The following is a 21,582-nucleotide window of genomic DNA, read 5'->3' on the forward strand; positions in this document are numbered from 1 at the left end:
CAAACTTGAGAACAAAACATAAAGAAGCTAGAGTATACTGCCTAACGTACCTTTCATTATAAAGAGATGCTTTACCCCAAAGACTGTGGAACTATTGTTACATTCCATGAATTTTTGTTCACACAAACTACTGTACTGTTGGTTGGGAGTTGAGTACAAATGGGATGAATTCATGTGCAGCAGTACCAGCTGCTTACTGAAGGATATTTTTGCAGGATTGAAGCTTCATTTGTCCCCTAAGCAAGCATGTCTATTTGTTAGTTTTACTTTGCTGTAAAGGATTCTAGTAGGAGAATATGCAAAATAATTCTTGGAATTCAAAATTTAACACCTCCCATGAAAAAAAAAGAAGTGGAGAAAATACACAATACATCTGAAGGTTAAGAGCTCTACAAAAATAAGTTTTGACTGATTCACCAGTAAGGCTAACACTAATGAATCTTCAACCTCGTCCCTACGTGTAAGAGTACTTTGGAATTTCATGTCTTTGGAGGAGAACTATTGTTTTGTACAATAACTAACTATGGAAATGTACAAAGTAAGGAATAATTATGTGCAGCATTGATGAAGGTAAAACAGATACCACATTGGCTTGACTAAATACAACAGCAGCTATTATCTTTCTTTAGCATTATGTCTTAAAACTAATAATGGCTTGTTCTGCTTAGGTCTTTACTTACACAATTGCACAGTTCCCTTTCTTTGGATTGTTTCTTTAGGACACAGACCACTCCCGTTGTTCATCTGATGACAAGATGTCATTCCAGACTGCAAAAGACTCAACTTTGTGTGGATCCTTGCTGTCGTGAAGGTATTTCAGACTGCCAGAAATACAGCCTCATCTGAATCCTTGCCACTGTCTTCACTAGGCAAGCAGCCACCTCCGCTTGGGGACCTACAGCTTAAGTCCTCCACACCAGACTCCTGATCACTGTTAGCTGAGAGGTCAGGATCAGAGCTTTTCAGGTTGTCCTGTGTCAAAATCAGGGCTGAATCTTCTTCGTCCCTTGTGAAGGGCTCCGGGATGGGAATGACTTCAGATCATTGCTATACTCCTGGGGAGTGTTAGCTAAGCTGTTGTTGGAAGTAGAAAGCCCTAGCTGTTTGCTTCGGTCTTGTTGCTTACTCTTCACTTCATTATCATTTAATTGTGATTTCTGAAGATTCGCCAACCTCTGAAATAAAGAAAACAGTATGGACATGTTTAGAGCCTAGTAGTCCTCTTATGTGTCTTTGCCTTTTTAGACTAAGTTTGGAGCCCAACCAAATTGGTACCCTTTAAAACTACCTATTTGCATATACGGCGTGTGAGAAGTGCACAATTGACCACAAACCAATGCTGAATTACAGCATCCTTGAGTTACAATTCCTTCTGAGTTATAGAAGGATATAAAACTTCTTTCAGGGTTAGTACTTGTGCACCAACACAGGTGAAATTTTAACCCCGAAGAAAAAAAGTCCAGTCTTGTGTCTTAAATGCAACACATTAGTAGTAATTTATGAGAGAACAAAGACGACAGCTGAACATCCTCATGCTGGGAAAGGATGTAGTATGTAGGGGACTCTGCAGCATGTGGAGTTGCGTTTCATTCACCATCAGTTGAAGTCTGGGGCATGGAGAGCAAGTGTTTATTACCTCTCCTAAGACCTCCAGCTCTTCTTCCAGCTGCTGAGTTTCTTCCTTCACTGCCATCAGATAGTCAGTAACTGACTGTCGAGGATGCAGCCCCTTTTCAAAGCGGTTGTACATACCACTCCAGAACCTGGGAATTGATGGGAAGATCAGCAATTTTCTTATTTGGTGGAGTGGCCTCAGAAGACTTAAACACACACCTTTGACTTGGATCGCCTGGCTAAGGGTGGTTCACTGAAGGCAAACTTTTGCTGTATTATTGTATCATTCTACACTGTGGGCCTTAGGGCAATGGCACCTATAGGACAGCCAAGGTTAAAGACAGTTTTTTGTAATCCTAGTTCTCAACCGTTAACTTCCCATGAAGTCAGCTTTGAAATTCTCTATGCTTGTTTTTGTCTGGGTCTGAGGGAAGGTGTAAGGTGCAGCTGGTTAACAGTTTTTTTTTCCTCTCTAAAGAAGAGTTAAAAATCAGGAGTAAAAACCAGTATGGCATCCTGTTCTCTTAAATTTAAACTGACCTTTTAAACTAATCTGTGGAAATTGCATGAAGCACATTATGTTCTCTTCTCTTCTGTGGAATTACTTGACAAACCTTTGGTTAAACAACTGAGTGGATTTTTTAATTTTTCAGGAGGAAAGGACTTGATCTGTACGTCCGTAGCTTAATCTAGCACTCCTCCTCTCTTCTGCCTTCCTGGCAATACATGGCCACAGCCAGACTTGGAGTACGTAACTGGTTCACCAGACAGGTTAAGTAACTGAGAGACCTGCCCTCAGCTGCAGCTCTCCAGCCAAGAAGCTGACCCATATTTTCGGAGCACGTGCATGCTCCTTGGTGGTTTATTATTCCTACCCCAACAGTATACTAAGTCACATCCCCCCTTAAGTTTATCATCTGATAGCTCATGCTTGGAAATCTTTACACACCCAAGTAATTCTACTAAAATCATCAGGATTACTCATCCGATGGAGGATCTGCAAGTATCACTACTCCTTTTATAAATCCCACTATCCTAAAAAATAAGATTAATGACTATTTTTAAATTGTTTTAAAGTGGATGTGACCTGGAATAGTATACATGAAAGCAGTTTCTATCATTTAGGACATTTATCGACTTTTTAACTGGTGCTTTTACTTGCATCTGGAAAACAAATGGATCCGTTTTACTTCCATCACAGTTTTCATGAATTCCTATTCAAGTTCTCCTGAAGTTTGTTAAGATAAATGGCACAATTAATTACTCAAGTCAGCAGGTCAATAGTAATATTTCTAAAATTATGATATTTTGTTACATTTTAAAAAAGAAGTAACACTGTGTATACATGGGGAAGGTCTGCTTTGTTTTACTAAACACTTGTTTTAGCAATGAAACCATATGATTTTTTGAAATGCTCCTTTTTATTTTTGACACCAATTGATCCAAATAAACATCACAAAATCTTGAAACAGAAGAAGTTGAAGCGATTTTAAATTTAGAAACCACAGACGAGAACAGAACTGAAAGAGATTTCTCAGTGGAAAAAGTGAGTAACCATGAAATTAGGACACACAACTATCAATATAGCTTTAATCTTAAGCTTCTTTTCAGACTAATACTCTGTTGTGGAATGATGCAGAGGTGTTGGCTGACTATGAGCACGCAAGGAATGAACACATTGCATCTGTGACTGAATTTACTCTATAAGCTACCTTATGGAATGAGAAATACTTAAATAGAAAGGCACTCTGTTCTGTACTAACACATCCTACAATTCTCAGTAGCACGTGATACCACCTACTTGTACAAGAAGTTGCATGGAGCCATCTGTGGGCGCAGGGTCCCTTGGGTTTGACTGTGGTCTGGTCTGTACAAAGGATTCAGGTAATCAGCACGGTTTTTCCACAAGTGAGCCCACAATGAATATGTTCGTTCATGGATTCTGAAAAAAATATATTAAATAAAAAGATATTAAAGTCTCTACTACAATTCAGGTATAGCCAAAGCTTAGATGTGATATTCTAGTGCTCTGTACTACTCATTTACAATCAGCTTTATACTTCCTTAACAGAATTAGGCTTAAGTTATAAATGTAAAAGAATGGAGACATATATTCCTTTGTTGGTCACTAATGGCAAAACCCAATCAATCTCCCATAAATCCAGAGCAGCTGGAGAGAGAAGGTGGAGAGACAAGTTCCTTTGAGAGATGGAGAGAGGATCACTTCCATAAAACTAGCTTTCAAACTGGTCCCCACACCAAAGTGATCCCCATGTTTAAAAGCACTCCTACACCACTGAGTTGCAATTTCTCTTGCAGTTAGGTCTTGGGATATGGTGACCCCTGAAGGTTTTGATTTTAAATGGACCATGGCACTGAGGCTGCTCTGTGTGTGAGTGGTGAAGGGGCCCAAATGGCAGCAGCGAGCAGTAACTCCCACCTTCCTCTCATCACCGTGATCAGGATGCATGGGAAAAGCGGTGGGGATCACAAGGGAGCCAGGGCCCCGGGAAGCAAATACAAACATCAGCACTGCCAGGAATTATATTATTGTCTCTGTTTGTGCCTGAGGGCAGGTGGATTAATTCATAGTTGTTTTGGGGCCAGCCAGCAGAAGGATAGTTTGCTGACTCAGGCCAAGGGTGGGCTACCAAACAAAAAGACTGTTTATAGAAAGTAACCAGGACATCAGGACTAAAGCATCCTGACATGAGATTCAAAGACAGGTTAAAACACAGAAGAGCAGTGACTCCTAAACTGAGAATTTCACTAGAGTTACTATCATCTTGTATTAGAGCTCCAGTGACAGCTTGCCTTGTGTGGTGTTAATGCTGCAGTAAAGGCAGGGCCACCTGGCTGAAGGGCTAATGCTCCTGTCGGTTTTCGCTAATCCCCATCACGCACACCAAGGATTACACTCCCAGCAGGGCCACATTGCAGAGGATCAGCTTTTTTTGTTATTAATCTGTGTTGCCAGAAGACGACCACCAAGAGGTCTACACTGCACCCTGCGCCTTACGAAGGCACGTACACACAGGATGGTGGATGCCTGACTCCTCAGTACACCACCACTCACACACCCCACATGTGGAAGAAAAGACTTTCATACTTCAGCTCTCGTCTCTCCTTCTGGCTATTGCACAGAAAGTTCCCAAACTGGCAAGAATAGATATGATGCTGTATGTGGATAAGGAATCTCTCGTTGAATTCAAAGGCACAAGGAAACTGTTCCATTAATTGCCAAACACACTCGATGAACTGGTCAATAACAGGGGATATCTCCTTCGGATCACCATCTAAATTGCCATACCTGAAACAAGACAAGATACTTTCAATTATAACCTGAAATCCTCTAGGAAAACTGAACACTAATGAAAACAATCCCCCCTCTTTTAGTGTGCAAGTTACAGCATCGGCATTTAGTTCTAAAATCTCAACTACTAGTATATTTTTTTTACTTACAAAAATGATGCAAGACTCATGGAGCAGAACGAAGGCAGAATTTATCAAATGCAAATAACAAAAAAAACCTTTTACAGGTGTCTTGTTGCCTTACAGTTACTAACAGCTGGCTGTTGAATAGCCATGTTCTAATGCTATTAATGTAAAGCTATACTACAGTAACATAAGTCATCGTAAGAATGACTGCAATGACGTAATGACAAAACGTATCTTAGACAGTTGCTTAATAGTAGACCATTCCCAAAACCAGAAAACTGAGAAGAGGAACAGAATAACCTTGGCAGAAAACAGTTTAAAGCTGCCCTCTCTTGGTGAAATTTTTAGAAAGTGGGAAGTGTTTACATGCTACTGTAACTGTCAAGTGAACATCAAACTTTCTGTCTACAAAAATATCTCTTGGAACCACTTGCAATGAAGAAAAGGAGTCTGAAAAGATAAAACACATAGAAGTAAAAAATATAAGTCTACATAATAGGAAGAACCATTTTTCAATCAATTATTCTGATTGTCTAATGTATGTGTGTATACACGTTGCACATATATACACATATGCCAACAGAGTGGTATTCCAAAAATGTCTAAAATTGAAACTTCTATTATTATGCATCAAAGAAAATATAGCAATATAGTACTGCAAACCAAAGCTATCAGTGGTGATTACATTTCATAATATCTTTCACCAATGATAATAATAGACATCTGACAGTATCATATTAAATGTAGTAATTCCTGCTGGAATTTTACAGGTGGTGTGGAGCTGCACAGATTTCCTGAAAGTTTTGTTATGTTTTTTGAAGCTGGAAAAAATTTATATTCAAATCAAGCTATATAATTAAACTCCAATATAAAAATTGCATTTTTTTATTTTTACAGAAACAAAAAGAAAATACAAGAAAGAAAGAAAATATGGATATTTATTCATGTTTAAATATATAAAGTCTTCAAAATTTTTCATTACATTATAGCATTTACATATTGGATGTACAAAATAACTTGTCCAAATAGATAACTTTCCTCTTCACTTTACCTGATGTTTCTGAACAAATCCTACTGTTTTCATTAGAACAGAGTGTAATAGGAAGAGCATACTTTGCAAAATAGATAACTCACAGACATGCCTAAGGTTATTTACTGTCCTGGAAGACATAGACTTTGCAGAAAAGAGACTTATGTGGGGAGTCTTGGAAATACTGAAAGATCTGCTGGAGTCCAAAGAGGTTTTGCAAGCCATATATACTACTCTTCTCTCACATGGATCTCTCAATGCTTGTAGCAACTGCAAGATTCCCAATAGCAGTCTTAGAGTGAATATATAAGAAAGGACTGATACTGAAATATTTCATTTTTATTTTCCAGGCAGCTAAATTATATAGTAGGAGAAAAGGGTACGGTGGTTTCCCAAGTGCATTCTGTTGATGTGCTTTGTAAGGCAACAAGGAAGTAAAACTGGAATGGCAGCAGATACTGACTACATAAAACATATATAGAAAAATCTTAGCACTGCCTTACCTGTGGTTAAATTTGTGACCAAAGGAGACCCAGTCTTTTTCAATTAACACCTAAAACGAGAATGTTGCATTCAGTGTTGTGGAGCAGAGCTGACACACGTTGAAGCAGGCAGAAGAGTGGTGTAAACAAGCAGTATTGGAATCCCAGATAATTCTTAGAATAAGCGGAAAAGTGACAAGCAAGAATGATGTAAGCAAGCAGTATTAGAATCCCAGATAATTTTTAGAATAAGCAGAAAAATAATGAGTGATGAGCACTGCTGCCCACTCAAGACAAAGTAGCACTTTTCATGGATGCAGATAGAATGGCAGTACTTCAGCACAACTTCAATTAGCTTTATTTTCTAAAATAGAACCTAAAAACATCTCAAACATCTTTTTAACATGTGACCAGTAACTTGATAAGCATTCTGAGATGCTCTACCAGTGCCGATTTGCTTGGGAAAGGAACAGATTTTCCAACATAGCTGCTCATTGCAATCTAATGTCTAGAGAACACACACTTCTGACGCTCAAAACTTCACTGATCCCTGAAAATGAACACAAACTCTTGCTTGCATGAAAGTTCCTTGGGCTGCAAGAAAGTTTCTTGGTCAAGGTTAGGGAAAAAAAATTAATAGGTGCCCAACTGATCCTTACATTTGATAACATTTCATATAGATGCTGGAAAACTAACTTGGACAGATAGAAACCTTCCTTCCTACGTTAAAAAAAAAAAAAAAAGTATATCTAAGAAAGATTTACTTTCCATTAAAAACAAAGATATTAAATAATGCCATAATACTTCATTTACTCTGTGTAAGAGAACCTGCTTACCATGAATCCCTTCATAGTTCTGTAATATGGATCCAATAGAAGGCTCGCTACAGAGCAAACCTGGGCTGTCCTATCCCAGCCATCAGAGCAGTGAACAAGCACACTCACACCTTCCTCAGCCACAGCCTAAGGACACAGAAAAAGTCAGAAATTTCACAAGCAGGAGAAAGGCAATGGTAAGAGGGGAACAGTGAGACAGAGCAATATAGAGAGTATTAATTTGGGAACTGGGAAACCTTGTTCATTTTTATTCTGCCACAGTTCTTGAACTATGTTAAGTGTTATTCCTGTCATCTGAAAAGTCTTAATCTTATCCCATCCCATGCAACATGGTGGTGCAGCATTACCTGTTTATGTTCCACTACAGGCGGCTGAAGGATCTGTTTCAGTTAAAATACACCAATCTGTCAGAGCAGACAACTACCTAAAGCAGATTCAGATGCAGTTGATGCTCTAAGTCATGTAGCAGCAACAGAGGAGCCATATTTGCAATATGGCTCTTAACTTCTCGTCTTAATGGTAATGTCAATAACAGCAACATCTGCTTCCAATGCCAGTGCTAGCGTGGGTATTATTACAGCACACTGCATTACATACTGATGACAGACTTCTAAAGGTTTATGGGGAAGCTTGTGGTAGTGGTAAATTTCCATATCTAACCAGCAAGATTGTATCAGTATCCTTAATGTAAATAACTGGGGAGAGAGGATCCCATTTTATACATAAACACATAAAGAACAGATCATACTAAGCTCTCCAAAGTCTGGTGTTGCATTATTTTTGGAACTTGAGGGTTTTTTTTAAATTCCAAGGGTTTCGGCCTTTGTCATTTCTAAAGAGAACTAAATTTAGAAAGTAGAGAAATAAAATAGGTTAGGAAAAATACTGCTTAGAAAAACAAACATTTATGTTAAGTTCGAGCTTAATAGGGAATGAATAATAATAATAAATTATCTATGTTTATCTCAAGAGACAAGCAAATTCTTCTGAAATAGAACCCCTGTACGCAGGAGACCAACAACTGAGAACTGGGAACCGTACAAATAGGAACAGGTCAAAATGCATGTCTGAGGAGGCACGAGGCCAGCAAGCATACGGACAAAGGACAAATTTCTTTGGACAGTATTTTAAGACTAGCCACTGGGGAAAAGTTGGAGAGAGCTAGTGTAAATGACCTGATTTCTATAAGCTAATGAAAGCTAGTAGGGCGGGGAGAAGTAATACCACATGCATTTATCCTGCAGCTGCTGTTCAGGTAAGAAATTACTGTTGCCTGCTGAGCAGAAGGAAGCAAAGCAAGAGAAACAACCAGTTACTGAGGAGGGAAACCCATGAAGTTTTATCCATACAGTTGTATGTAGCAGGTCATGTGAATAAAACGGCCTATAAGAAATCGTAATAGTAATCTCAAAAATAAGAATTGAAACAGTAAAAGGCAGAGCACAAGGAAGGGGGTAATAAAATCAAAACTACTGTTGGTGCATGACAAATATCTGCATTATTTTGGGTGGGATTAGGGCAAATTATTTCTTATCAAAGCCAGCAACTGTTTTCTGAAACAGTTCTTAAGTACGTAAGAGTAGAAGCTGCTAGAGAGTTTGGTCACGTTAATCCACAGGAGTTGGTATAGCAGGTGAATTTAATTGATCGCTAAATAACTCAGGGGGGATAACACAGTAGCTAATATTCCTGTGTTAACAATCACCATGCAAAGAAGTAGTCCTTCAGCACAAACCTTCAAAGAAAATGCCCAGAAACCAGTGGAGGTGGCAGGGGAAGTAGGGAAAGAATGACTATCACTGCTGGGGAGTAAAGTAAGGACATTCAAATACCTGGCATAACAAGATACAGGCTAGTAGAGGCTTTAGTATATTTGAATTCTTTGATGAAAGGAACACAAACATTTTGTTTATCAAAATAGCAAAATGTCCACTTGACAGCGCCTAAGAATCATCGCTCCTCATATATGAAGCATTACAAGATGAGTTTTTTCCAGTTACAACATCACTGAAGAGTACAGAGACTACCTACAAACAGGGAAATTGGTCCTCACTTTCTGTATCTGGTTAGTCCAAGTTTTGTTCTCATTTTGCACACTTTACCTTTGCAATAAAAATGCCAGCATCCATAATGGCTTTGATATGCTTCAGCCAGCCAGAATTTTCTAGGCCCCACAGAAAGTCACTCATTGAAGGCGATTTCAGCTCACAAACTGCAAAATAAACTACGTCTTAAATATACGGTACTTATAGTCCCTTGAGCTTTCACTGACCGTTCAACCTAAGAGATATCTCTTCAGATATCCCCTGTGTGAAACATTCCTCTTTTGAAAAGAATGGCTACTTCACAGTCAAACTTTACCACTGGAAAAAAGCATATGCTTAAGAAACAAGGCTGAGTCGAATTTTACCCAATACGTTGAATTATGTTAAAAAAAGAAGCTGTTACAAAGCCTGTTGCAAACAGTTTACCAAATACATCCTTCCGTGCAGCACAGATTTACCAAAATTGTGTTGAGAGCAAAGTTTTCAAACCCCTGAAAGGAGATCATGTATTTAATAATGAGGGCTTGGAAACAGCGTATGACTTGTGCTGTTGGACAGGCAGACAGCCCCCTAACTGGTGCCACAGCCTCCTATTCCCAGCCACGTTTGCTGATGAAGTTGTGTGAGAGCAGGGCCACCAAAACTAGCCTTCAGCATCACCACAGATGGTGTTTGAGTTAAAGCAATTCACTCAACAGTTCTCCATCTCTGAATGAAACCTTACTGCAACTTCACTTCTAGTCAGAAAGTATTCCGATGGTGAGCAAAAGCCATAATTCATCAAGGAAAATATTTTCCTGAAAACTTTCCAAGCTCTACGCCATGTTTAAAGAAAAAAAAATCTCCTGGTTTTCACAACATGAAGTTTCTATCCTGCTGTATCCAAGTGCCTGGTTTTTAATACTACAGAGTTTCTGACATCAGAAGAAAAAAAAAGGCAATCAGAATTTAATTCAGACATCTCAATCCAGCAGCAAACAAATACTCAACAATATTTGGTGCAATCTATTTTCAATAGTGAGATAATAAATTCACCTTATAAATAGACTATGCATTTATTTTGATCCATGTAGAATTATATTGTGTATAAATATAAAAGATATTAACCAGTGAAACTCATTTAAGGAATACAGTGAAAAGTGTCACGGTTTTTAGTGAGTTAATGTATGATCTGTGAGTTAATAATGTCTTAGTTGGTCTCTGGTCCTCTGAAATCTTCTAAAAGACTTAGTTAATTATGGCTGTTATGACCAGTGGCATAACTTTAGTTTCCTTCAATGTAATTGGCATTTAATTTTAGAAGGGTTTTTTTACAATTATACAAAGTCAGAATTTATACCACATCTGAATGTACCTGACTGTCCTAATTCCATTTAATTCAGAGGCAAATAGCTTAATGTGTCCACACAAAGTCTTGCAATCTTTGTACATAGGGCCTCTTCCAGATGGTTATTTTAAAAGTCATTTTTGAAGGATATTTATAAAAATGCATAGATAGCAGCACTGAAAGCAAACAGCTTTTCACATGATTAATGCTCCTGTGCAGATGGAAGCGTGACCAATTAGTAGCTGAATTCTGGCTGAAGCTGCTGTCTCTGTTTACGAAAGCCAAGGTAAGGCTGACATAGTGCTTTGCTCATTCGCACTACCAAATTAGAGTCAATATTTACCAACCACTTCACTGAGCAAAGTTCAGACTGTCCTAAAGGCATACACTGTGTATTTCACATGACTTTGGCTACTGATCTGGACCTTAATACTGAGTTCAATTATGATTTCAATTACGAGGCTTATCCTGAGGGGAAAAGGCATTTCCATCTCAGTAGAAAAGGTACCAAAATCTTGGAGAAATAAGACCTGCTGCACCCACTGTGTGGACACAGGAAAACCAACAGCCCCTGGGCAGAGCTCAAAGCAATCCAGCGGTGCTCCCTTCCCCAGGAAGAAACAAGACACGAGGTGGAAACTGCCTCTTCCACCAGGAAAAATACCAGAGGGGAATGCTGGACCGGTTTCCCCATTTCTGGCGGGACGGCCATAGGTAGAGGAAGGAGTAGATGCTGTGGGCCAAACCCTCAGGCTCTCTTCTGTTGCTGAAGTCCGAGGATCAGAGGGCTGCTCTTACACCAGCAAGTACTGCTCCTGGTATGAGGGGAGGAGAAGCACATATTTGCTGTTTAAATACAGACAGGGACAATGTGAGGTCATCATCTCAAGGCGCAACCAACCGGGGTCAAGTCTTGGTTGGCCCCTGGCTGTACAGCAAAGCTCACCCCATCACAAGTGCCAAACAGCAGCCTCAGTCAGCCCTTGAATCTTTACTGAAAAAAGTCCTTGTGTGACATTTCCTTCTAATATTAAAAATTATTTCAAGGAGGTTGCGTGCAGGACCAAAATTATCACAACGATCTTCACATATACCTCTCTAAATGGAAAAAAATAAATCAATACTAAACTAAAGCAATATGAGGCAGCAGAGACAAAAGTAAAACCTTTTTTTTCTGTCAGGAAATTCCAGCTTGTTGAAATGCATTTTACTTCCAGAGTACAGTCAAATCTCAACATTTTTTGCATATTATCATTATCCTACAAGTTTAGTCATTTTATAATGCTGATCTATTTTGCCAAAAATTAACATTATACAAGAGTAAATATATGTTAAAATTAAGATAAATAAAATTGCTAAAATTAAAGTCCATAAAATTACCAAGCTGAAATCATTATTTTACCTACTCAAATAAATTATTGACATTATTAAAAGCATAAATTAATTTCCTCAGCTTTTTCTTAAAGGAATGTCATTGAAAGGAACACATTCTTAACGTAAGTGCATTTTCCAATGGAAAATTGAATAATCTGGTTTTGTTCAAAGTTTCTCGGCATTGGAAGTTATCTAAAATTGTATATTGAAAATAATCTGCAGTCTTTCATGTGAAAAAAATCTTCCAACCTCTACTTCTGCTTAATTCCAGCAAGTTGAATAAAATTGCCCTTGCACTCCTGCAACGCATCAGACCTGTTATATCTGGATGTCCTCTTTTCCATGCTGTACACTTCCAACCAACAATAAAGCACACATACACGAAACTAAAATCAGTTTTCATCAGCGTCAATTGTCTTTTCAAGGTTTTTATGTACCTTATAACATCTCACAAGAGATCACAAGCAGCAGACATATTTTGTAATGTTTGTTTGATGTTTTACCTTAGAGATTCACCTAGGTATGTTAAAGTACTCCTTGATAAAAATTTAAAGCCATGTTAAATGTACATTATCATCATCCTTGACAGCCTTTTTGGTTCTAGTTCCCTTTGTATGAGCAAGTTAGGTAATAAATATACTTTTAAAAGCCACCAGAGAAACAGATGAAGGGACTGTGATACAAATGGAAAAAGAGAAAAACTATGCAGCACCCTACATGAGAAAAGCCCTGCTCGTGCACTGAAAGTCATAAAATTAAAAAAAAGAAACAAAAACACAGAAAAGCACTTGAAAGCCTCAAGTGCTTGAAATCGCAGATTTAACTTCTCTAATTTCTGATCTCATCAGCCAGGTTGCTTAATATGAGATTTCAACATAGCAAATATAAAACTTAGGAAAAAAGCAGATGTTTTGAGCATATGGTTTGTTTAAAAATAGATGCTAAGATGTTATGCCCCCCAAGCAGCCTGAAGTGTTAAATGCATTAGAAATTACCTTGTTACATGTCCGTTTGAGCCGTAGGCCTGTCTTTCAAACTTTTGGCTCAAAAATAATTCACGGCACTGTCCCATGCAGCCAGGCTGGTTGTTTACTATTTTAACTTTGATGGTCTTAAGCTGAACAAATAAAGGGACAGGTTTATTCACCTGGCCTCTCTCCTAGCCAAACAAGACTTCGTAGTGAACTAAAAATCCTTCTGTTTTCCTTCCTGAGACCCCTAGACCAAGGAATTAAGTAAAATAAGTCGTCAAGAGAGCGACTGTTTTACCTGTATCACGCTTTACTGCTTATTTTCATAAACTGCTCTTATTTGAAAATAGAGCACATCACTCCTGTCATGGAAAATGTAAGCCATTCTGAGATCTAAAAGTCACATTTGCATACAGACGATGGGAGAGAGATGAAGAATAAAAGAGCAGGGCAGAGCGTCAAGTCAAGAACAGCTAGATTAAGCTGATCCAGGAGGTGAGAGAAGGTGTTGATGACACACATGAACTAAATACTGAGACTCTGTGGAGTGGAGTGAGCACTATTTACTATTTGCTTGTTAAAAATCAACAAGCCATTGAGGGTCAAGGATGGCGTATTTATTCCTACCCTTTTCCCAGAAGGCTTCTAAAGAGTAATGTATTCAAAATATAAATGGCAGTACAGATGTGCTCATTAAGACACTGATAAGTATTTATAAAGCAATTATTTTTAATTTCCATGGGATTATGAAGGTGCTGAATGGTTACACCCACTGACTGCGAGTTTCATAAATAAACCTGATGTGACAGGCACTACACAGGGCACAAGTAAGTTTCTAATAAAATTCACAGGCTAAAATGTGTGACTACCTTATTGACTACACATAAAAAATCAAACCATAGATTTTCTGAGCTTAAAACCAAAAAATCCTGTATTTTCCACTAGCATTGAAGTCAGCTATGAGCGATTATTTTCATTATACTGTTGAACTGTAAACTGCAAAAGATATAGTAGCAGTAAGGTGTATTGAAGTCAGATGAATTTTGTCATTGAAGTGAATGACATCCGGATTTCACCCACGAAACAAGGTGTTTGCACAATTAGGAAAACATCACTAGTTATGATGATGCTCCATCGCATGAGTCTCATTAGCCAGCAGGCAACTGCATGCAGCACACGAGGCAAAGCTCTTTTCACACTGCTTTCCACTGCTGCTGATTTCACAACAGTTATCCTGATTTGTGCGACAAAAGAATCAAATCTTTCCTCTAGCTTTCAACAAAAAAGAGTATTACCTTCAAGCATTTTCTGCAGACTATTTCTCATGACATGGATGTTCTCAATGCCTATGAATTGAAACTTGATGTTGGAGTAGTTGTCTTCATTTTCATATCCCTTCCCTGCTGCTCTGTTCGCCATTGCGTTGAGCTGAAAAAATTAGGGGAAAGTGGGTGAAAACCAGTAGCAAAGACATCCTTTTCAAACCAAAGCTTGTGGTCTACTACAATAAATCACAGTGTGAATGCAATGGGTGTGGAATCAGGGATCTGTTTACAGCCTATTGCAAGGCGCTGGGCTGCTGAGGCTCTGACCTCCATTTCACACACTTCGAGTGAAACTTGATTAGTGAGGTTAAACACAAAAACCACAGCTTACGTAGGGCTTCTCTGCAAGAACATAGAAGTTTTAATTGGTTTTTAAAAGGCTATTGTGATTTTATTTTTGATCAGCATTATGTTTGCTAGCATAATATACCCAGGAGGTGGCAGTGTCTTATCTGCCATGCCACTGTTTCATGACATATGTACACTGTCACGTTGCCCAAATTACTGTGTGTTACTGCTCAAATCATCCAAAAGTTGAGACAACTTACTTTCCTGAAAGTTGGAATAACTAAGAGAGAGGAGAGAGTTGGAATAGTTTTTCCTAAGTTTATAGTATCTTGGCTCTAGTTGTGTAAGACCACAAGAGATTTGAACTGACAAAACTACCACAAATATTTTCATCTGCAGTGCAGCGCTGTCAAGTATTTTGCTGTGCTTCAGCAAAAAATACATTCAACTGGAAGCTGCAGTTTTGTCTTTGAATCTGTTACTTATTTCCTGGCATGGGGAAGTCACTAAACACTTCTTTGGCTCAGTTTTCCCAAGCATAAAATTAAGGGTTTCTTTAATGCTTCTTTTCCCTCCTTTTGAGATTCTTGGGGGAAAAGAAAACTATCTGCCAAGCCTCTTATGCCACATTTTGGTCTCTGGGATGAAAACTAGAGCTGATAGAAATTAATTAAATACTTGTACTTTATTTCCCTATTTGTTTTTTATTTTCTATAGCAATCTCACTGTACAGTAGAAAGAAATTGTCTTTTTGCATAAAGTCCCTGTTTTTCTGTGAAATGCATGCTGTAAGGCAGCAGATCCTTTGAACTTCCCAAGAAATATGAAGGCTCCCGGAGTAACAAAGCGGCCCACGTGGCAGAACCTCCATGTCTCCAAGCACAACTAACAGCTTCTGCTCAGGAAAGGTTTAAGAATTAAATAAAAATGAGTATTGCACATCCAGACTGGAGGGCACTAACAAAGCTTTTGGAGAGACCTTATAAGGCATCAGTTGGACAAAGAGTGACTAATCTTCATTGCAGTGGGAGCCAATGTTCATGAAAAATGAAAACGAAGTATGTCTTAGACATTGTCTAGAGCACAAGAGGCTACGCAAATAATTCCTTTTCCAGTTTATTTCCCAGTATTGCAGGCAGTACTATTGATTTGCTGCTTCTGTGGTCACTTCTGAAACTCACAATATTGTACTTCAGTATTTAACTAGTGGTATTATGTGATACCCAAGAATATGTCCCTTCTTAATCTCTTCAACCCCAAACACGCATACTCACAATATTCGATTTTAATTTGGAGCCAGATGCATGCAATTAAGTAGGATTGACTGTCTGTTGCCAACTTACCTCCAACTAAGGTGAACAAGTCCAGTGTTTTTATGTCATGTCAAAATAGGTTTCCATGAGCCAAATTTGATCTCTTAACTTTCAAAGGAAACAGCTAAAGACTAAAAGCTTTATATGTCATTATAATTTCATTTTAGATGCATAAGAAAACAGATAGGTGAGATCACTTTTCAATTCTTTTATTCTGTCTAATTTAATATGTGAAGATAGGGGATTTTTTTCCCATCTTCACACTTTCTAGTGCATCCCTTCCCATGAGCAGCATTTGGCAAAAGGAACACATAATTACATCTGTGGACCACCGTTAGGAATCGAAATATTGCATGAATTTCATGATACAGCAGAAGGAACCATACTCTGAGATAAGAACCTAGGCAAGAAGAAAGCATTTTTCACTTACTCAAGTCTTGTGTAAAACTTCTTTTAACTTGTAGTATGCAATTCTGGAAAAAGTGCAGGCAAAAAAAATTACTGTCTATAAGCCAGCAGTCTGCTGATGCTTTGACTCTCAATGAACAATAAAAAAAAAAAGATACAGCCTGTGAACAGCATGTCCTTTAAGGACAGAGTCCTCAGTGTGACTTACTAGAAAGATATGAATTATCTGCTGAATCCTAATCTTTCTCTTTTGAAGTAGACATCAGTGCTCTAATATAAATAAAAAGAAGCCGTCTCTCTCTGTGATAGCTTATACCTTCAGGAAGAAAGATCTGTATACATGAGTCTAAGCCACTACAAACCCCTGATACCCTAAATGAAAACCATCTCACCCCTAACTGACCTAATTCTCAGTGCAAACGTTATTAACTGCCTCTGCCACAGAGCAATTTTATCACAAAAATCCTGTGTTAAGACAATCTGAAATAGCCCTCTTAAAAAGCAAATAAATATAAGGTTAAATTTGCAAGGCTGACACTCATTTATTTTAAATATTTTCAGTTGCCAAACTTTGCAGCTGCCACAATATTTACTAACAAGTTTTCCACATCACCTACCAAAATTCCATCTGTTGCTCTCACAGTAGTTGTTGCAAAGCTCTCTGAATTGTGCCTGTCCTCACTTAATCTCAGTGAATATGAGGAGACAACCTCTAAAGGGAATAGACCTCACTTGCCAGATTTCCTGGCATTTTGTTTAAAGTGGAGGATAACCGAGTTCTGTTTTGTTATAAAGAGTTCTAGAACTAATTTGTTTTACTCATGAGTAGTAAGTTTATATTAGCTTCTTCTGTAAACACGTAGAGGAAGGAGAAAATGAGGAAAGACAGTAGCCTAAGTAAAGCTCTGCATATGGTCATGTTAGCATATTTAAATGAAGTGGAAACAAAACCTTCTTCCTCAGCCAAAGCTTTTGTTTTGAAGATTATCAAAGCATAATGAGAGACAGCATATGAAGAGTACTTGGGAACGCTGAATTCACTGACCCACTGATATTCATCATCTTGGCAAGGAACTAGTTCTGAGGAGAGGAGAGGTAGGTAGATTTTTGGCTTCCTGGACAATGGGAAACCTTGCACCAGGCTCGATAACTTACCTTTACATTTGATAAAGATTCCCTGAGGAATACTAGGAGTAGCTTGCACTGATATCTATCACTGCCTACATGCTCTAGATTTATACATGCATTAAGAGCTGCAAAATCAACTGCTGTAACAAGGCTGCATTTAGCACCTGGGATCACAGGACCTTTAGAAATCTTGTTTGCTAGCGTGCCAAATTTGGACACAAGTTTTAACTTTCAACCTCTTCTACATCTTTACTGAGTTTCTGTGTTTCTGCACAGCTTTTTCTAAAGCTTTTATCTTGTCCAAAAGTTTTAGTCAATGATAAAGATATGGCATCTGAGATCACTATTTACCATATTTCAGATTCTCTCTCAAAAATGCAAAAGTGTGGGACATATTCAAAGAAGGTCTCCTCAATTCTTATAGCCTCAGTAAATGTACTTTCCTTAGCTTCATGCACAGGTTGTTGAAATTTTCCCACTTGCAAGAGTGAAAATTTTAGTACAGGCAGGCAGAGGTTTGCAACATTACAAGCAACCGTAAATACAGTTTTGTAACGGGAATAATTTTTCACTAACATCATCAGTAATATAATTACTGATAGCTCCTCTGTGTGTGGAAACAGTTACTACTCCAAGTTACTTGTTTTTCTGTATCTTAACATTTTGTTAAGAACAAATCAGAGAAAATTGTAGTGTAAAGAAAAAAATTTTCTAAGAGATAAAAATGTGGACAAGGTTCCTAGTTAAGAATCCCCTGATAAATCCTGATTCACCTGTGGAGTTACACAAGCGCAACTAAGATCAGAAGTATGGTTAGTCACTTGGGCTGTGCATCTTCTTTAATGTACTCAGCTCAGATTCTGTCTTGCTATGTGCAAGAAATTTAACGTACTTACTTTGGGTCGGGTGTCAACAACATACAGGAAATCACTTCCAGGATTTGCTTTTCTAATGGCCTGGAGCATCTGTTCATCCTCGAGGCATCGAGCACTAAAGCCAGATAAAGGCTGACTGCTTCTACATATGGAAGCCTGCAGAAAAACAGACAAATAAAAAAAACCAACATAGTTATTAAGCAGAATTATTTAGGATCCAGAAGCATTTACAGAAACAGCTCATTAGATGTTTGCGTAGTTGTACATAGGTGTACAGTTACATGGGAAGGGCAGAATCGTAAAATGAATTACACGTTAATAAATACATTGTTTTTAAAAAGGCAAGGAAATATTAAAACAATACAACCCCGTTGGCCCAAGTATTGTCTTGAATCCAAGTTTTATAGCTATTTTAAATATAGTATTTCTCTACTATGGAATAACTCTTGAAAAGTGGTCTCTAGAGAATGTGATGAGTACAACATCACAACCACAAGAGCACTGACATAACATAGAGAATGGATCTTTGTGCACTGTCACTCACGCTTACCAATTATGATACTGATGACACCTCACTTGCACCAATACATGCTTTACTAAACAGCCTTAGACACCATGAGCCCAGGAAATAAAAATGCATAACGTGCAGGTAGATCACATGGTGGTACATTTTTAGCACTGCCGCTGGAGAGACCTTGCTGCATGGGAAGTGGGGCAGGCAGCCTGGCTCCTGGAGTGCACTTATTAATCAGTGATACTGAAGAAGACAAGAGAGTTTCTGCACAGACCCATGAGGATCAGACCTCCCAATGAAACTGGGAAAAAAGGATCAGAACGTGAAATGGGCGAGCAGGGACGTTTTTATTTTTGCTAGGCAGAGGGCAGCTAGATTTACAGAGGGCAAGGGGCTAATACATACACTTTCTAAGCACTGAATATAAGCATGAAAAGAATCTGCCTGCTGAAGGTCATGACCCATGCAGACTGCCCTACAGATTATTTATTACTGTGAGAAGGTACATACTCATTTTCAGCCTTTGAACTATCAGCAGGTATTCAGTAAAACATGGATCTTTAATAGAGAAATCCTGAATTGCATGAAAGCTTGTTCATACTTTATTAATAGTTTTTGCAAACAGATTATTAGTTATCTAGGGTCTTGCCTGCTGATCAGTGCACATTCCAGTGATTTAATATACGCTTATGCCTCCTTTCCATAAAGTAAAAGGTATATATGAGTATGTCTACTATCTGTCATTTTAATAAAAGGAAGACATTTCTCTCTCATCCATAGTGTACCATACACAAGGCAGATATAGACCTCAAGATTAAGGTTAAAATTAGGGTAGTGGATGAAGGTTAGGATTCAGGAAAGCGTGGACTGGAGCCCATGACATTATATCATCCTGGGGGCCCAGAGGGCTAAGGTATGTGCTGGCACCAGTACAAGAGCATGGCTTGTCTGTCAAGTTGGGCTTGGGGTTAAGATCATATTTAGCCCCAGTTTAAGAAACAGCTGCACTACCACCACTGCAAAACCAGGAAGATAAGATGACCTAGGGATCATTAGATATTATAAGTGGGAATCATTACCCACGATATCCATGAAGAGATCGCTTCCTGCTGACCCAGGCCAATTACTTAGGATGAGCTCATATGTCTATAAAATTTCTTGGGTTATGTGTAAGAGTAGGGCAAGAGATGAGGTCACGTTTTCTATTGCACAGGCTCAACAGATAGTTCCAGAGTTTGATCTTATCATATATACACAAATCCTCTAAGATGCAGAGTAAGGTGTCACATCATCATCGAATTTGTCAGTACTGAAGAGCTATGGCAAAATTCTGGGTATGAAAGACTGAGTGGCACTTGTCTCCCCTTCATGCAGCAGACCTCTTCCCATTCTGCTGTTACCATAGCTGTTCGATGTCTACCATCACAAACCTTACCCCACTCCTGCCCATTATTCTATTAGCTGGAAAGATAATGGAACAACTTATCCTTGGTGCTGCCTCTAGGCATATCAAGGACAAGAGGGTCATTAGGGGCAGTCAACATGGCTTCACTAAGGGGAAGTCGTGCTTGACAAACCTGATAGCCTTTTATGAGTGTCATGGTTTGATGTGGAGGGGGGGTGGTTCTGGTGGCAGGAGAGGGGTTTTGCTCCCTGCGACCTCCCCGGTTTTGGAACCGGGTTAGGCTTAGTTCTGGCCACCAGATCAGACTGCCATCTCCCTCGGGATTGAGCCAATAGGGCGCCTCTGCAAATTGCCCTATTTAAGTCAGGACAAAGGGACCGGAAAAGGTGCTTCACCCAGGATCAAGCAGGGAAGGGAGGAGGGCACTGCCCTCGCTCCCTGGCTCCCGGCCGGGCAGCTGCCTGCGTCGGGCCGGCGCCGCCCACGGAGAATGGCGGCGGCGGAGCCAGCTGGGGAACTCGGGGGCACCCCACTCCCGGGGTGCCCACTGGGCTGAGTTCACCTGGAGAGGACTGAGATCTGAGAGAAACAGCTGCATCGACACCAGGTCAGTGAGGATGGAGCGGGAGGAGGTGTGCCGGAGCCGAGTTTCCCCTGCGGCTGATGGTGAGATAGCAGGCGGCCCCCCTGCAACCAGGACGGCCTCGGTGGAGCAGAGACCCACTCGCAGCCCGTGGGGAGAAGATGCCTGAGTCTGAGGATGGTCGTGTTGAGGTGCACGACATGGCAGAGAGGCATCTGGAGTCTGCATGACGACCCACGCCGGAGCGAGTGGCTACAGCTCCCTAAGTACCCGAGACTGTGGTAAAGCCCACACCGGAGCAATCTGTGGGGAAGGATTGTTTCCAGTGGGCTGGACTCACGCTGGAGAAGTTTGTGGATTTTTCCTCGTGGGTAGGGGATCCATTGGAGCAGGGGAAAAGGGTGTAAGGACTCCTTCTCCTTTAAGAAAGAAGCAGCAGTAACAGCACGGAATGAACTGACCTGCACTCCCCCAGTCCCTGCCCCCTGTGCTGCTGGGGGGAGGAGGTAGAGCCGGGAGGAAAAGGAAAGGGGAGGGGGGGGGAAGGTGTCGATTTTAAGATGTGGTTTTGTTTCTTTCTGTCCTCTCAAGTAATTGGTTTTTGTTTCCCTTTGTCCTTCTAAGTA

The 21,582-nt window shown here is 39.5% G+C and overlaps 1 protein-coding gene across 1 annotated transcript in view; it reads right to left on the bottom strand.

The window, feature by feature from the left end:
• Nucleotides 1-816: 816 nt before the first annotated feature.
• Nucleotides 817-21,582, bottom strand: part of MTMR7 (myotubularin related protein 7) — a gene marked incomplete at its 5' end in the record, with an annotated part of 36,811 nt that continues 16,045 nt past the window's right edge. The window contains 10 exon segments of the mRNA XM_086612489.1: nt 817-1,002; nt 1,005-1,175; nt 1,637-1,763; nt 3,416-3,556; nt 4,724-4,924; nt 6,586-6,635; nt 7,401-7,526; nt 9,503-9,612; nt 14,413-14,545; nt 18,476-18,610. Coding sequence (XP_086468615.1) covers nt 817-1,002; nt 1,005-1,175; nt 1,637-1,763; nt 3,416-3,556; nt 4,724-4,924; nt 6,586-6,635; nt 7,401-7,526; nt 9,503-9,612; nt 14,413-14,545; nt 18,476-18,610 — 1,380 coding nt within the window.

The sequence above is a fragment of the Tauraco erythrolophus genome, chromosome 5 (genome assembly GCF_009769465.1).
Source record: "Tauraco erythrolophus isolate bTauEry1 chromosome 5, bTauEry1.pri, whole genome shotgun sequence".
Taxonomy (NCBI): Eukaryota; Metazoa; Chordata; class Aves; order Musophagiformes; family Musophagidae; genus Tauraco; species Tauraco erythrolophus.